At 46.4% G+C, this 16,720-nt stretch overlaps 1 protein-coding gene across 6 annotated transcripts in view; it reads left to right on the top strand.

The window, feature by feature from the left end:
- The first annotated feature begins 14,130 nt into the window (after positions 1 to 14,130).
- ZNRF1 (zinc and ring finger 1) overlaps positions 14,131 to 16,720 on the top strand; it is a 103,415-nt gene continuing 100,825 nt past the window's right edge. For all 6 annotated transcript variants that reach the window (XM_079800716.1, XM_079800715.1, XM_079800717.1 and 3 more), the window contains exon 1: positions 14,131 to 14,777. In XM_079800716.1, coding sequence (XP_079656842.1) covers positions 14,354 to 14,777 — 424 coding nt within the window. In that variant the 5' untranslated portion in view covers positions 14,131 to 14,353. The remainder of the gene's footprint in view (positions 14,778 to 16,720) is intronic.

The raw sequence follows: 16,720 nt of genomic DNA on the forward strand, positions 1-16,720 counted from the left end.
CCCTGCCACGCCACGCCCCCCCTCCGCCTGACTGCAAACCATTGGCTACCCCACACATTGGCTCCGCCCCATCTTCCCGGTTCCTCCAATTGAGGCACTGCGTCTACCGGAACAGGCACGCCCCCTCCACTTCCGTCACTCGGCCGGAGTCACACAAGCACCTCGCAACTGCTGACACACGCCCGCTGCCGCGAGATCTGTTGGGAGTTGTAGTCCAAGGTCGGAAACTCTTGGGTAACCCGGGTAGAGCTCACAGAATAAGGTTTGGTCGAGGTGAGGGACATGCTGTCCTCCCTGTCTTCTCGTGGTGCCTCGGTAAGGCCTAAGATGTCTACAATTCGAAACCCAACGTTCGTGCAAACCAAAGGTTACCTCGTCCCCTGTGGTCTGCCATAAAGTCGTTATTGTTTCATACAGTACAATAGCACCTGCCAAAGTGTTCAGGGACCCCAGGGGTTTCCGAAGCCAAAACAATCTTGATAATCATACTAAGAGGTTATTTGCCTTTTTCACTTTCTTTTTTTTTTAAATATTTTTTATTGACCTTTCACAGAGAGGAAGGGAAGGGAGAGAGACAGAGCTAGAAACATCCACCAGAGAGAAACATCAATCAGTCGCCTCCTGCACACCCCCCACTGGTGATGTGCCCGCAACCAAGGTACATGCCCCCGACCGGAATCGAACCCGGGACCCCTCAGTCCGCAGGCCGACGCTCCATCCACTGAGCCAAACCGGCTTTGGCACCTTTTTCACTTTCTTGGAGGCTACATATGATATATATTGTAACAGACTGAATGGTAGAAGCAGATTTGAGAGAATACAGTGGTTTGGGTTGTTATTGTTTTTAAACGTTTATAACAGTTTGTTTGAGCCAAACAGATGACATATGCCAGGGAGAAGATCTCAAATACTCCTCCAGTGGTTTCTTAATTAAGCCAGACATTAAAGAGATTTGCCACTTTTCCCACTGAAATGTTTTTGTTTTGGAAAATATAGTTATTTTTCACTTATAAAATGTATTATTAATGTTTAAGTAAAATAATGAGCAAATATGTTTTAAATTCTAAGTTTTAATTTCTAATAGTTACTATCAATAGATGCCCATATAAAAGTTTGGTGGGCATGGGGGTGAGATCTTTAATAATTCTTAAGAATGTAAAAGAGTCTAGAGATCAAAAAGTTTGAGAACTGCAGTGATAAGCATGAGTGGGGATTAGGTTCTCTTCTTTTATCCCACCGTCTCAAATCCTGGCTTAACTGTCTTAGATTCAATATATATAATTGATTTCAGAGAGGAAAGGAGAGAGAGAGAAACATCAATGATGAGAGAGAATCATTGATTGGCTGCCTCCTGCATGCCCCCCACCAGGGATTGAGCCTGCAACCCAGGCATGTACCCTTGACTGCAATTGAACCTGGGACCCTTCAGTCCACAGGCCAATACTCTATCCACTGAGCCAAACTGGATAGGGCTCAAATTTTTTTTATAGAAAGGGAGAATGACTTACTTCATTTATTTGGTTGTTGTATGGTGTTAAGCACAGGGCCTGGAATGTAGCAATACTCAAATGTGAATTGTTGTTGTTAATATCATCACTATTTCTATGTGCAAGTCCTTGCGTGAATAGAGATAAAAAGGCTTCCCTTCCCTCCTGGACTGTTGGATATAATGGGGAGGACAGACTTATCAACAGTTAGGGTGGCCAACTCATCCCAGGAAATCTTTGGTCCAAACTGGGACAATTGATTACTGTACAATAGGTATGCACTTGGCAGAATGAATTTGGTTTCATAAAAGACTTGCAAGCAATGTCACAGGAGAGGACAGACTAAATGGGGGACCTGGCATAGCATTCTAAAGAAGGTAACATTTAAGCTTTTCAGAAGAATATTAGGATTTCAGTAGAATATACTATCCAAAAAAAGTACTTCAGCATGAAAAGTGTGAACAAAGACCCTGAAGTGTGAAGAGCAGGACACATTCCAAAGGTGTAAAGCAGTTCCCCAATTAATACTCACGGCACTGTGCTCCTTTCTTTCCTTCAAAATACATCACAATTTGTAATGCAATATTTATGTGTTTGTTTCATATTTTTAAGCTTCAGTAGGACAGGGACAAGGTCTGTCTTGTTCAGCCCTGCATGGTGACTGCATATACAAGGCACTCCATGAATATTCACCCAGTAAGTGAATGTGAAAAGCATATAAAATCATGCCCCCAGAGTGCTGTATAGGTAAAAAAAAGATGCCTTCTATGAAACCAAAAGGCAATTTTTAAAGCTATTCATAGTCTTGCCCTGGCCGGTGTGGCTCAGTTGGTTGAGCATCATCCCGTGCACAGAAAGGCAGCCATTTCAATTCCCAGTTAGGGCACATACCCAGGTTGTGCATTCGATCACGGTTGGTGTATGTGCGGGAGGCAACTGACCAATGTGTGTGTGTGTCTCCCTCCCTCCCTCGGTTCCTCACTCTCTAAATAAAACTATGCACAGTCTTTATTTGCAATTCTTTACACCCAGAATAGAATACAGAACCACCAATCATTCCCTTAAAATCCTTTGTTTCTTTCCCATCCATCTCTCAGTTATTCTCACAAACTGCAGCCCTTAAAGAACTCCTAGGGACCTGTCCTCCATCCTCCTGTATTGGCCTGTTTTCCTGCCTCCTAGTTTCCTCCAAGTTCTCCATCACAAAAGGCCAAAGACTGCTCTGGAGAGAAGGGCCTCAGCTCAGAGAACCAGGAAGGGGGAAAACTGCAAACCAGGTTCAAGGGCGGGGAGAAGGAAATATGAAGAATACTTTCTATGGTAGCTCATGCCATCACATGGGAATATATTGTCAATGTAAGAAACATCCAAACCTGTAAAGAATTTGTATAAGATTTTATTTGAGCCAAACTGATGACAACTGCCAGGAAGCAAGATCTCCAATGCTCAGGAAAATGACAGTTTGGCAGATGTGTGTGTGTGTGTGTGTTAATGCATTTGAGATAAAGGGAAGGAGGGAAGGGAAGAAAGATTACATAAAGGTGGGAGAAAGCAAGGCAGGGATTGGATTACAGGATAGTTAACAAGATTATAGTAGTATTTGCTTTCTTAGGGGTAGTTAGCCTTATTGCAAAGGTGTGTTAACCTGGATACCCAAAAAACAATGGACAGGGCTTGCTTAAGGCAAAGATAAACCTTTTACTGAAAAAGTGACATGCCTTCCCGGGCCAGTGTGGTTCAGTTGGTTGAAGCGTCATCCATACATTGAAAGGTGGCAGGTTCAATTCCCAGTCAGGCCACATACCAGGTTGCAGGTTTGATCCCAGGTTGGGGTGACAACAGATCGATCTCTCTCTCTTTCTCTCTTTCCCTCTTGAGGATTCTCTCTGAAGTCAATAAAAATTGTTTTAAAAAGAAAAAGTTATATGCCTGCCCTAACCGGTTTGGCTCAGTGGATAGAGCGTCAGCCTGCAGAAGTCTCAGGTTTGATTCCAGTCAAGGGCATGTGCGTAACCAGTGGGGGTTGTGCAGGAGGCAGCTGATCGATGTTTCTCTCTCATCCATGTTTCTAACTATCTATTCCTCTCTGTAAAAAATCAATAAAATGCATTAAAAAAAAAAAGTTATATGCCTGAGGTGTGACTACTCATTCTAGCCTGCCTAGTTAGGAATTTATGATCAAATCACCCTGTGAGATTATTTTCTATAGAACCCCTTATCGTCCTCAATATGAATTAATTAATTAACACACCGTATTCTTAGTTGTTTATTTACCTATTTCCTGAGATGTCCTGGGTGCTCAATAAATACCCACTGAATGAGTGATTAGTAAATAGTCAGGGTATCTGTCAGGTTGCAGCAAGAAATACAGCTAGAAAAGTTGGAAAGGGCTAGTTAGGAAGGACCCTGCTTAGGCAGATGAGTTTTACTGTATTTTATAGATATAGATGTAGCTATAGGTATATTCCATAGTTCTCTTTTTTTTTTTTAATATATTTTATTGATTTTTTACAGAGAGGAAGAGAGAGGGATAGAGAGTCAGAAACATCGATGAGAGAGAAACATCAATCAGCTGCCTCCTGCACACCCCCCACTGGGGATGCGCCCACAACCAAGGTACATGCCCCTGACCGGAATCGAACCTGGGACCCTTGAGTCTGCAGGCCGATGCTCTATCCACTGAGCCAAACCGGTTTCGGCTATTCCATAGTTCTCTGTCTGTCTATATCCTATATAATAAAAGCCTAATATGCCAATTGACCAACCGGTCGCTATGACGAGCACTGACCACCAGGGTGCAGATGCTCAACGCAGGAGCTTCCCCCAGCCCACAGGCCCTGACCAGCAGCGGCAGTGGGGGGCAGGGCCAGGCCAGCCAAGGCAGGTGCCAGCACCCCCTGCCCCCCAATTGCCTCGCCGGTCGCCCTGCAGATCAGCCCTGATCACTGGCCAGGCCTAAGGACCCTACCCGTGCACGAATTTCGTGCACTGGGCCTCTAGTATGTATATAGTATAGTAATCTGTTTCCCACTGCAACCAGTAGGCTTGCCCTGGCCTGAGCATTTATACAATACTTCTCCACTCCCTCCTCTTTAGTTCATATTTGTCTAGTTCTCAAAAATCTGCTTGTCATGGTTCATAGGCACAGAAAGTACTTTGGGTTTCAAATCCTTGGTGCTCTGTGTTCTCTCAATGTTTTCTTTCTTAAATGTGAAAAGAGCCTGGTAGAATTTTTGAGAGAGGAAACATGAACACCTTTCAAACTGCTTTCTAGGGCCCTTCCTTTCCATCTCCCACCCACACTGTCATCATGAAAGAGTGGGGACTCTGGCCCAGCTGGGTGGCTCAGTTGGTTAAGTGTTGTCCCCGTACACCAAAAGGTTTCGAGCTCAATTCCCCATCAGAGCGCATACCAAGGTTACGGCTTTGATCCCTGGTCAGGATGGGTATAAGAGGCAACCGAGCCCTCGCTGGCTTGGCTCAGTGGATAGAGCATCAGCCTTCGGACTGAAGGGTTCTGGGTTCGATTCTGGTCAACGGTACATGCCCAGGTTTTGGGCTGGATCTCCAATAGGGGGCCGGATTCTCTCTCATCATTGATGTTTCTATCTCTCTCTCTCCCTCTCCCTTCCTCTCTGAAATCAATAAAAAATATATTTTACAAAAATGGAGGCAACCGATGATGTTTCTCTCTCACACATTGATTTTCCTCTCTCCCCCAACCCTCTCTCTCTCAAATCAATTAAAAATATTCCCAGGTAGTCTGGCCACTGTGGCTCAATTGGTTGAATGGCGTCCGATGCACTGAGAGGTCACCAGTTCGATTCCCGCTCAGTACACAGGTGGGAGTTGCAGGCTCTTTCCCCAATGGGGTGCATGCAGGAGGCAGCCAATTGATATTTCTCTCTCTCTCTCTCTCTCTCTCTCTCTCTCTCTCTCTCTTTCTCTCTCTCTAAAATAAACAAAAACATATTTAAAAAAGAAAGAAAGTGAGCCAAACTGATGACAACTTGGACCTGGGAAACAACCTTGGAATGTGGTCAAATCCAGAGCTCTCTGGCTGCTGCTTCATTGCTGTGTACTAGTACCTCTGAGATCCACATATGAATATCATGTCTGAATCAGAGACTGGGGAACGTTGGGAGTCCCATCCCTTGTCAAGTAGACTTCAACTTGCTGACCAGGCCACAAGGCCCTTATCACCAAACAATGTCTTTTCAGAAGGGAACTTGCTAAGAAGGCAGGATCTGTGGCCAACTAGAAATCCAGGGCATTGGCTGTCTCTTATCAGTAACTAGCCTTGCAAATTTGAACAGGACCCTTTATCTTTCTAGTCTTCTGTTTCCTCTTCTGCAGAATGTCGAGTTAGCTGACCCTTCCATCTGTTTGCATCTGGGAATATTGGAATCCTGCCTTGAACCCCCACTAGCATTTTCCCTCTCTTCATCAGTCAACAAAGATTTGTGGACGTGCCCACATGCTGGAGCTCCTTGCTAGGTGCATTTGGTTGCCCATTACCCTAGTTTCTCTGTTTAAGTTTCTCTTTTCAAGCAAAACAATAAAAACATAATATGCCAATTATGCTCTGAGAGGTCTGGGAGGAAAATACTTGCCTATCCCCAGAGGAGGCGCAGGGTGCTCCCTCCGAAGTCATAGGAAGCCCTGCACACCCTCTGGCTTATGGGGACAGAGAGGAGGGCACGGGTTTCACAGCTTCCCAGGAGGAGCCCTAAGAAGCCATTCCCCTCGTTTTCTGAACCCTTTATGTCCCAGACTTACATTCTTCCAGAGATGTTTAAAACTGGGCTTTGCAGCATTGTTATGCGCTCCTGTTTGCAGATTTTGGCAACACCAGTTTTACTGAGCTCTTTCTCCTGACTATTCTGGTAGGTGGGTCAGTGCTTTATTAACCCTGTTTCAAAGCTGAAGAAGAGCAGCTTGCCCAGGGTCAGTGAGAACATGAAGATGTGAAGCTTTAAAAAAATAGAGTCCCAAATCTAGCTGGGGCCATTTCTGTGCCTGATATCTTTGCACTGAGAGTATCCAAAATGACTTGACACCTCCCCAGACCCATTAACTTTAAACCAAGAACCCACAGGAGAGACTTAGAGCAAAACACATATTGGACTCTTGATGTAACAAATGACGAATTGAAAGTAATCGGAGGCTGCAGGTCTCCGTGGATGCTTGTTGCTATGCTTTGAGTCTCTCTCTCTCTCTCTCTAAGATGTAAAGGGTAGAAATGGTTTTTGTTTTTTTTGTTTTTTAAAGGGTAAAATTGTAACTGGACAATCAATGGGTCCGAGCTGCCTGTCACTACTTGAGCCAATTAAGCAGACAGGGTTGAATCATATATGAGTGTTTATTCCAATACTGCTGTCAGTAAGGGATAGCAGTAGGTCATTCACAAAAATCTGCTCTGTAGCCCCCCATTAGCCAGCTGCTTATATAGGGTAGGACAAAGATTGCATGAAGAAGTAGGGATTATAGAAATGGGGAAGTAGGCAATTCAGGCTGGAGTAGGACTTCATTGTTTGGGCAACAAGGTTATTAATCTTTCCATGATAATAGGCAGTTCTTGAATGAGAATGGACCACATTCCAAGGTTAACTCCCAGATCCTGGGGGTGTATCACTCCCAGCCAGGTTAGAATGTCCTTTCTTTAACCAGAAACAACCGTGGTTAACAGAGCATGATTATTACTCCCCATAACCATAACTAGTTCCCAATATTCTTTTCGCATCTTAATATTTTCATTTCAGAGAGGGTATTGTCGTTTGAATAAATGCACAAGGAGATAACAAGGGCATTGCCTGAGGAAGGTGGCCATTCAGGGTCCCACAGGGCACCTAAATTTAGTGTCGGCACATTGCAGAGAGTGAAGGCCTCACCTGAGTTCAAGGTCTCAGCTGTTCAGTGGTGCCAGATGAGAGACTGGCTTGTGGTAACCATGAGATGGAAATAGAAACTTGAAGGGGAAATTATTAAATTACAAAATATTATACCTGTTAAGCAGGTCTAATCTTCTTCACCCCTTTAGAAAGCATGCAGAGAACATGAAATTGTCACCTCAAAATTCCTTGGTGAGCATGTTCATTGTAAAGCTTAGAAGTCCAACTCTGCTCTGACCAGCTATGTGACTTTTTAGAGTGTTTGTGGTATGTACTTTATATAAACCTCTACCTCTCTACCTTTCTGTAAATCATGGCGCAAACACAAAGGCATATAATGTAAGGATATAGTTTTCATCCATCCTGTCACCCAACTCTCCAGAACCTGCTGCCTACTCCCAGGGGACATTATGTTGTTTCATGTTCCCACCCAGTACCTTTATGAATATGTAAGCTAATAAAATATAGACCTTTATTTGGGGAGGAGGGAAGTTTCTTAATTTTTCAAGTCTTGACATCTTCAGTGTTCATTAATCATTGGTTATTGTTATTGTTATTATTATTACTAGAGGCCCGGTGCATGAAAATTCATGCACTGGAGTGGGGGGTCCCTCAGCCTGGCCTGCTCCCTCTCACAATCTGGGAGCCCTCAGGGGCGGGAGGCAACCTGGCGATCAGGGGAAGGTGATGCCCCATCACACCTCTGCTGCTGCCACTGCCAGCAGCGCAAGCCTTGGCCGGCCCTGGTTACCTGAGCCTCAGGTGGCCCCGGGCAGATGGGCACCACCATCCGAAGCTTGCCTGCACCTCGGGCCGGCCCTGGGAGGCTGGGCAGCCACCATCCAAAGCTTGCCTGCGCCTTGGGCCAGCCCTGGGTGGCTGGGGGGCTGAGGGGACTGGGGGACTCCAGAGGCAGGTGCCCTGGCGGAGCTGAGGGGACTGGGTGCTGCAATATTGTGGCTGTGGTCGTGGCCATCTTTGAGGGCAGGACAATCAATTAGCATATTCCCTCCTTATTGGCTGTGGGTGCCACCATTTTGTGACGGTGTGAGGGTCAATTAGCACATTCCCTCTTTATTATATAGGATTATTATTTTTAATATTTTTATTGATTTCAGAGAGGAAGGGAGAGGAAGAGGGAGATAGAAACATCAATGATGAGAGAGAATCATCGATTGGCTGCCTCCTGCATGCCCCTTACTGGGGACCAAGTCTGCAACCTTGGCAGGTGCCCTTGACTAGAATAGAACCCGGAACCCTTCATTCTGCAGGTTGACACTCCATCCACTGAGCCAAACTGGCTAGGGCTATTTTTTAAATTGATTTTGAGAGAGAGTGGGAGAGGGAGAGTAAGAGGGAGGGGAAGAGAGAGAGAGAGAGAGAGAGAGAGAGAGAGAGAGAGAGAGAGAGAGACATTGCTAGGCTGCCTCCTATATGGATCCCTTCGGTGCACAGGATAATGCCCAACCAACTGAGCCACACCGGCCAGGGCTGGTCATTGTTATTTTTAACTATAGGTGATAAATCTTTCATAGTTCCCCATCCCCTAAGGATATGGTCCAGGACCCTGTTGTCTGCCCTGAGGACTAGCTTCATCTTTGGCTCCCACCTCCTTTCATTGCAGCTGGACTGCATCCTTCAGGTCCTTGAAGATGCCATGCGCTATCAGCCTTCAAACATGCTTTTTCCTTGACTTGGAGCAGTCTTCTCTTCCTGAAACACAGTTCTCCCCTTCCACCTCATTCTCTGGCTAATCAGCTCACCTTTTAGGAGGTTAAACAGAAAACCACAGGTCCCAAGTGGCATTACTCCTGCTGAAAGCCCGTAATACCAAACCTAGATTTAATACCTGATTCTAACAGCAGTTTCAACCTCTCCCAGAGCATAATCTTAGTCAGTCTGGAATTTCCTGACCAATACTGGTGAGGTAATCTGCCTTTTCCTAAGGGAAGGTGTCCTTGCCTAAAATAACCCATCCTTTGCATTTCTTAGTTCCCACCCTCATTTTTAACTTCTTAGTCCTACCCTCTTTCTGCCTATAAAAAATAAAATAAAATAAATTCATTTTGTACAACACATGGGAGAGCTCTTTTAGTTGCTAGGTGGGATGCTGCCTGATTCATGAATCACTTAATAAAGCCTATCAGATGTTCAAATTTACTTGGTTGAATTATGCTTTTTAACAAGGTTTTGGCTTAGAGTCACTGTGTTTGTGCCTGTCTCCTTTCATCAGCACCATTCTCTTTCACTCTCATAGTACTTTTACTCTCATAGTATTTAGTCATTCATTCGTTTGACAAATACTTATTGAGTGCCAACTACATGCTAGGCCTCTTGTAGGCTTATCTACCACACTGTATTGTCACTGCCTGCTTCAATGCTTCATGTACACGGGTATGCGTCTGTGTGTATTGCACTGTAATTCACATACCATAAAATTCACCCTTTTGAGTGTATAATTCAGTGGTTTTTAGTATATTCACAAGGTTTGGCAACCATCACTATTATTTAATTTCAGAACCTTTTCACTACACTGAAAAGAAAACCACTAGCAGGCATTCTCCATTTTCCCCTTCCCCCAGGCCTTGGCAACCATTAATTTTTCTATCTCAATGGATTTTCTTATTCTGGACATTTCATGTAACTGAAATCATACAATATGAGGTCTTTTGTGATTGGCTTATTTTACTTAGTAAAATGTTTCCAAGGTTCATCCATGTTGTGGCTTGTATCAGCATTTTATTTCTTTTTATGCCTTTTTTTCTTTTTATCTATAGTCCATTCTCTAGATATACCATATATATTTATTCATCAGCTGATGATCATTTGGGTTAGTTTTCACTTTTTTAGTTATTTTGAATAATGCTGCTATGAACACTCATGTACCAGTTTTTCTGTGGACGTGTGTTTTCATTTCTTCTGGGACTATACCTAGGAATGGTATTGCTGGGTCATATGATAACTTTATGTTTAATCTTTTTTGATAAACTGCCAGACTGTTTTCCACAGCAGGCGTACCATTTTGCATTCCAACAGCAAGGTATGAGGGTTTTGATTTCTGTACATCTCACCAACACTTGTTATTGTTCTCTTTATTTTTCTTTATTTTGATTGTCCTCTTTGATTTAACCATCCTAGTGGGTGTGAAGAGGTTCTTCTGAAGCTCTTTGAGAACAAGGACTCCTCCATCTGTCTGGATCACCACTGTATCCCATAACTTAGTGCAGTGCCTAGTACTTATTAGATATTCATATTTTGTCCAATACACTAAAAAGTGTTGAATAAATAGGTAAATCAGAAGCTAGTTATATGGTTACAGTATGTGTTTGTGTGTGTGTGTGTGTGTGTGTGTGTGAATCCTTACTGGAAGATATTTTTCCCATTGATTTTAAATATATATATATATTTATTGATATCAGAGAGGAAGGGAGAGAGAGATAGAAACATCAATGATGAGAGAACCATCGTTTGGCTGCCCTTGACCAGAATCAAACCAGGGACCCTTCAGTCCGCAGGCTGATGCTCTGTCCACTGAACCAAAACCGACTAGGGCTCCCATTGATTTTTTAGAGAGAGTGGGAGAGAGAGAGAGGAGAGAGAGAGAATGGAGAGAGAGAGAGAGAGAGAGAGAGAGAGAGAGAGAGAGGTGAGAGAGACACATTGATTGGTTGCCTCCCACAAGCACCCCAACCAAGGCCAGGATTAAACCTACAAACCAGGTAAGTGCCCTTGGCCCGGAATTGAACCTGTAACCCTTATTGATTGTAGGAATGTAGGAAAAACAACATGTTTCAATACCCAAGAAATTATCTTTAAGTGCTTAAATAAGAAATTTGTGCACACCTAAGATCTGAATGAATGGTTTGAAGAAAAACAAGGAAGCTTTTATCTCCACAGTAAAGAGCTGTCAGGGGATCTGGTATTCTTTTTTCTGCAGAGTACTGAACCACCCCTTTTCTGCTACCATAATCTTTCTTCAGGGAGGAAACTGGGTTAAATCTAAGCTTTTTCATTTTTCTTCAGATCACTCATTAGGATCTTAAGTATGCACAAATTTATCATTTAGGCACTTAAAGATAATTTCTTGGGTATTGGAACATTTTGTGTTTTTTTTTGTGTTTGTCTTTTTTTTTTTAAACATTCATTTCTCCTACAGAACTCTGTTGTGTGTTTTTTTTTAAAAAATATTTTATTGATTTTTTACAGAGAGGAAGGGAGAGAGACAGAGAGCTAGAAACATCGATTAGTTGCCTCCTGCACATTGGGGATGTGCCTGCAACCAAGGTACGTGCCCTTGACCAGAATCAAACCCGGGACCCTTCAGTCTGCAGGCCGATACTCTATCCACTGAGCCAAACGGGTTTCGGCCTCTGTTGTGTTTTTTAAATCCTCATCTGAGGATATGTTGTTGTTTTTTTAATTGATGAGAGAGAGAGAGAGAGAGAGAGAGAGAGAGAGAGAGAGATCGATTGGTTGTCTCTGGTATGCATCCAGGCTGGGATCAAAGAACCCAAAACCTGGGTATGTGCCTTGATTGGGAATCAAACCTGAGACCCTCCGGTGCACTGATGACGCTCCAACCAATTGAGCAACACCAGCCATGGCTCTCCTACAGAACTGTTGACCTTCTGCAGGGCTTTCTGCTCACTCCCAAGCATTCCATGCTTGAAAAGAGTGTTCCTCCGGTTTCTTTTCAAACTGGTCACACCGGGACAATTAATACCTATGACAGACCAGTGCTTCTTTTTTTGTTTTGTTTGTTTTCTTTTAAGATTTCTCTACATCCAATAAACATCCAAACCTGTAGAGAATTTGTAAAAAGAGGTTATTTTAACCAAACTGATGACAATTACCAGGAAGCAAAATCTCCAATGCTCTGAAGAGTGAAAGTTTTGCAGTTCCTTTTACACATTTGGAATTAAGGGGGAAGCATAAGGAAGATTACATGAAGGTGGGAGAAAGCAATATACAGGATAGTTAAGATTGTGTGCTCCCTTGAGGGTGGTTATACCTTCCTTCAAGGGGTCTAAAAAAGAGGCGTTTCAAAGGCATGTTAACCTAGAACAGTGGTCGGCAAACTCATTAGTCAACAGAGCCCAATATCAACAGTACAACCATTAAAATTTCTTTTGAGAGCAGAAAACCGACTTCTGCGCATGGGCCACGAAGTTTCAATCGCACTGTACCTGTGCCCACGCACGTGGTATTTTGTGGAAGAGCCACACACAAGGGGCCAAAGAGCTGCATGTGGCTCCTGAGCCGTGGTTTGCCAACCACTGACCTAGACGCACAGAAACAATGGACAGGACTTGCTTAAGGGAAAGAAGTTATATACCTGGGATTTGACTACCCATCATGACCTGTCCAGTTAGGAATTTGTGGTCAGATCACCCTGTGAGGTGACTCTGGTGAGATATATCACAGCATCCCTTTACAGTCCGCACTGTTTTGGCTCCTTGGTTTGGAAGTCAATTAGACCAGGTGGTGTTAATTGAAAGCACTTGGTACTTGAAAAATAGTGAGTGAATGAATGAATGAATGAATGAGAAAATGTGGCAGGGACATATTGCAAAATGCAGACTTGGTCAACAACTATCTTTTGAACACCCAGTGTGTCCCAGGCCCCGTGGTGCGTGCCAAGATAACAGGTAAACAAAACAGGACTTCTTGGACTAGGGAGTTTCTAAAATCACTACTTCTAGCTGCATTATTCCGTGTCCATGTCTATATCTTTTCGCCTTTTATCACACAATTCATGACTTTCAGGATCACATTTTAGCTAAAGTATCTACTCATTTGCTTAAGCCCAAAATAAGTTCTGATCTCCTGTCAGCAAAATACGGACAGTCCCCCGCCCCCCCCCCCCCCCCCCCCCCCCCCCCCCCCGCCTCGCAACCCCCAAATGTTAAGCTTCCTGATCTTAGGGGTCCTTGGACGGAGAACCTTCTAAAAGAACGGACAGAGCGTCCACCAGAGGGTGCTGTGGGGGCAAAGTTGAGCCGGGAGGGGAGCTTGACCAGTGACCCTGAGAGCCAGGTAGGCGTCTGGGAGTCCTCTGGAGTCTTCCCCGTGCTTCCTTCCCACCCGCTGGGAACATCGCCGCCCCTCCCCCACAGGTGGTTTCCCCGGATAATTAGCCACTTTCGGGGACTTAGAGAGTGCTTTCTTTGAAAAGACGCCTCGCTCCCGTTTCTGACGCCCCTCGGGCCACTCAGGCCACAGGCCCGCGGAGGCCGGGTGACAGGGCGGGGGCCTCCAGGGCGGCCGCGGCCCGGCGCCGCAGGGGCCGCGAAGGGGTTAAGCCGGCGGGAGGGGGGAAGGGGAGGGGGCGCGGGCCGCGCCTGCGCTCTGCCGCCCTCCATTGTCTCCACGGCGGCGAGGAGCGCCGGCGAGCGCAGCCCGGGACCCGGCGAGGCGGCGCGGGTGGCGGGGCCGGCAGCAGCTGGAGTGAGAGCGCGACGCGACCGCGGCTTCCCGAGCTCCGCTTGGCCGCCCGTCGCCGCAGCCCGCCCGGGGCCTGGAGGGGTCCGGGCCGCCGTCCATGGTCGCGGCGTCCTGAAGCGGGGGGACGCACCCGGCGCCCCCAGCCCTCCTCCGCCTCCTCCGGTCCGGTCGGCGGCCTCCTCCGGCGCCTGCCCGCCGCCTCCCTCCCTCCTTCCCCTGCGGCTCCCCCGGCTTTCGGGAGCCCGGGGGCGGCCTGTGGCGCGCCGAACCCGCGCCGGACTGCGCCTCTTTGGACCTTGAGGGGGAAACATGCGCTTGGCTCGGATCGTTTTAAATTCTTAGTTTGGGATCCCCGCCCGCCTGCCTCTTCCGCCCCACGGGTTTTCTCTTTTTTCTTTTTCTTTTTTCCCCCCTCCCGATCTCCTTTTTGACTCCCTTCCCCTTTATGCTTGCCCAGCCCTCTCCCCGCCGCTGAGAAGTGGGGGAGGGCCTCGGCCTCCAGGTTCCCGCCCCATCGGGGCCCGGGCGAGCATGGGGGGCAAGCAGAGCACGGCGGCCCGGTCCCGGGGCCCCTTCCCGGGGGTCTCCACTGATGACAGCGCCGTGCCCCCGCCAGGAGGGGCGCCCCACTTTGGGCACTACCGGGCGGGCGGTGGGGCCATGGGGCTGCGCAGCCGCTCCGTCAGCTCGGTGGCGGGCATGGGCATGGACCCCAGCACGGCCGGAGGGGTGCCCTTTGGCCTCTACACGCCCGCCTCTCGTGGGACCGGCGACTCGGAGAGGGCGCCCAGCGGCGGAGGGTCCGCGTCCGAATCCACCTATGCCCAAGGCAATGGTTACCAGGAGACCGGCGGCGGTCACCATAGAGACGGGATGCTGTACCTCGGCTCGCGAGCCTCGCTGGCGGATGCTCTACCTCTGCACATCGCACCCAGGTGGTTCAGCTCGCACAGCGGTGAGTCCGCGGGTGGTGGAGGCCTCGCAGGGTGGAGTGCACAGAAGGGCGTGCTGGGGCGCCCCGAACCTTGGCGCGCGTGCGAACGCTTGGACGTAGAGTGCACGACCCGAACCTGTCTGCTGTCCCCTTGGTTCCCGAAGCCAAGGGACACAAATTTGGATCCCGAGCCTTTAGAAAGGAGGTTTTCTGCGAGGCTGCGGAGGCGGGCATTTTAGGACTTCAGGCGTTGACCCACTTGTGGATGGGCAGAGTGGATGAAACCTGCCTCGTGAAATCCCTCTTAATGGCATCACGGTCGTCAGAGAAGAGGTCTGGCCTGACTTAGAGCAAGTCAACCTCGGTGCTTTCTTTCTGTAACTGCAGCATTGTGCCTCCCTCACCAGACAGACAGATCCAATTTGACCAAGTGGTGTCTCCCAAACAAAGAGTGTGAAAAGAAAAAAAAAAATGGAGCCAAGTGGTGGTTGGATTAGGGCTCTCGCTCTCTAGCTGGGAAAGCGGGGTGTTGAATTTTGCCACCCTGCTGGAAGTCTGTTTGAATTGTTTAAAATGGAGCAGCTTGCAGGCTGTTGGCGTAGACAGGTGTGGCCTGCTGAATGGAGGCCCAGCCAGGGAGCCTCCCTCCCAGGCTTTGCAGGACTAGGGCTCTGGTCCCTGTGCTGCATGCAGTAGGCTGGGCTCAATGACTCTTCCATCCCTCCCCATCTCCTTTTCTTCCCCTCCTTGGTAAGTGCTTGGTCTTCCAGATGATCTGCACCTTCTTGTAACGGAGAGGTGAGATTTTTATTGCCAGGCTGTGGGTGCATGACAGGGGAAGAGGAAGATTCAGAGAATCTGGATGAATTCACGATGTGAACTTCTGGTAACAGGCCAGCGGAAAGCTGGAGGAGGATTTCCCAGGCTGTTAGTGGCAGGAGCATCTGGAGGAAAACAGGTCTGTTTGCTCCGCTAACCTGAGAAGCCAGGTTAGGCTTCTGGAAAATTAGTCAAAAGAGGTGTGCGGCCGCTATTTACTATTGGCCTTTATTTTTTTTTGAAAGAGTCTGGATTTCTTTTTTTTTTTTCAATATATAAACTTTAATTTGTGAAGTAATTTTATTTGAGGGGGAGGAATAGTGACTGATTGATGACAGGTAACACTTGAAAGTGGCTTTTGAATTTCTAGGATGGTATTTTATTATCTGAACAGGCTTCTCTGACTTGCATCAAACTCTGCCCTGAATGAGATGCCAGGCAAGATTGACTGCCTTTGGCACTATTAGCCATTTGGTCAGCTTTAACATTTTTGAAATTAATAATCTGTCTTATAAAATCTGGTCCAGAAAGAGTCGTTTGTGTTTATGAGATGATGTGGTTAAGTTTTTTAAAGAACTGTCATTAGTATCTGATTTTAAATTGAAAAGCACTGTAAGAAGTTACTCTAAAATCACAGAATTTTGTGTATTATAAAACAAATATAATCTTATAGAGGCTTGTCTGGGGAAGGAGTTCCCTGTTTCCTAAAATTTCTTGTCTGTCTTTTACTAGAAACTCCTTTTTCCTTATTCCACCACCAGGTTTCATGCTGGAGTTGTGAGCTTATAATTGGATTCCAAAATTTCAGATTCTTCAGCTGTGAAATCTTAGTTTTCTTTTCATCCAATTGTGGTCAGGGTAGGAAGAGCCACTGAACCATGGGGATTACTATTAAAGCATGTGTTGGGGGCTGCTTTGAACATTTTGGGTAATAACTTTATTTATAGGACCACCCTGTCCTTTTGCAAGACATTGAGCATACCTGGTCCTGCCCCCTAAATGCCCTCAGAATTTCCAAATGATTTCTGTAAGGGGATGGGGGGTACCACCTGGATGGAGAACCACTGCTTTAAGAATGCATTCTTTTATTCAAATAAAGTAATTAGTTTTTCCTGTGCAGTTTATTTGAGATGAACCTTTGTATT

The sequence above is a fragment of the Cnephaeus nilssonii genome (genome assembly GCF_951640355.1).
Source record: "Cnephaeus nilssonii genome assembly, chromosome: 20".
Taxonomy (NCBI): domain Eukaryota; kingdom Metazoa; phylum Chordata; class Mammalia; order Chiroptera; family Vespertilionidae; genus Cnephaeus; species Cnephaeus nilssonii.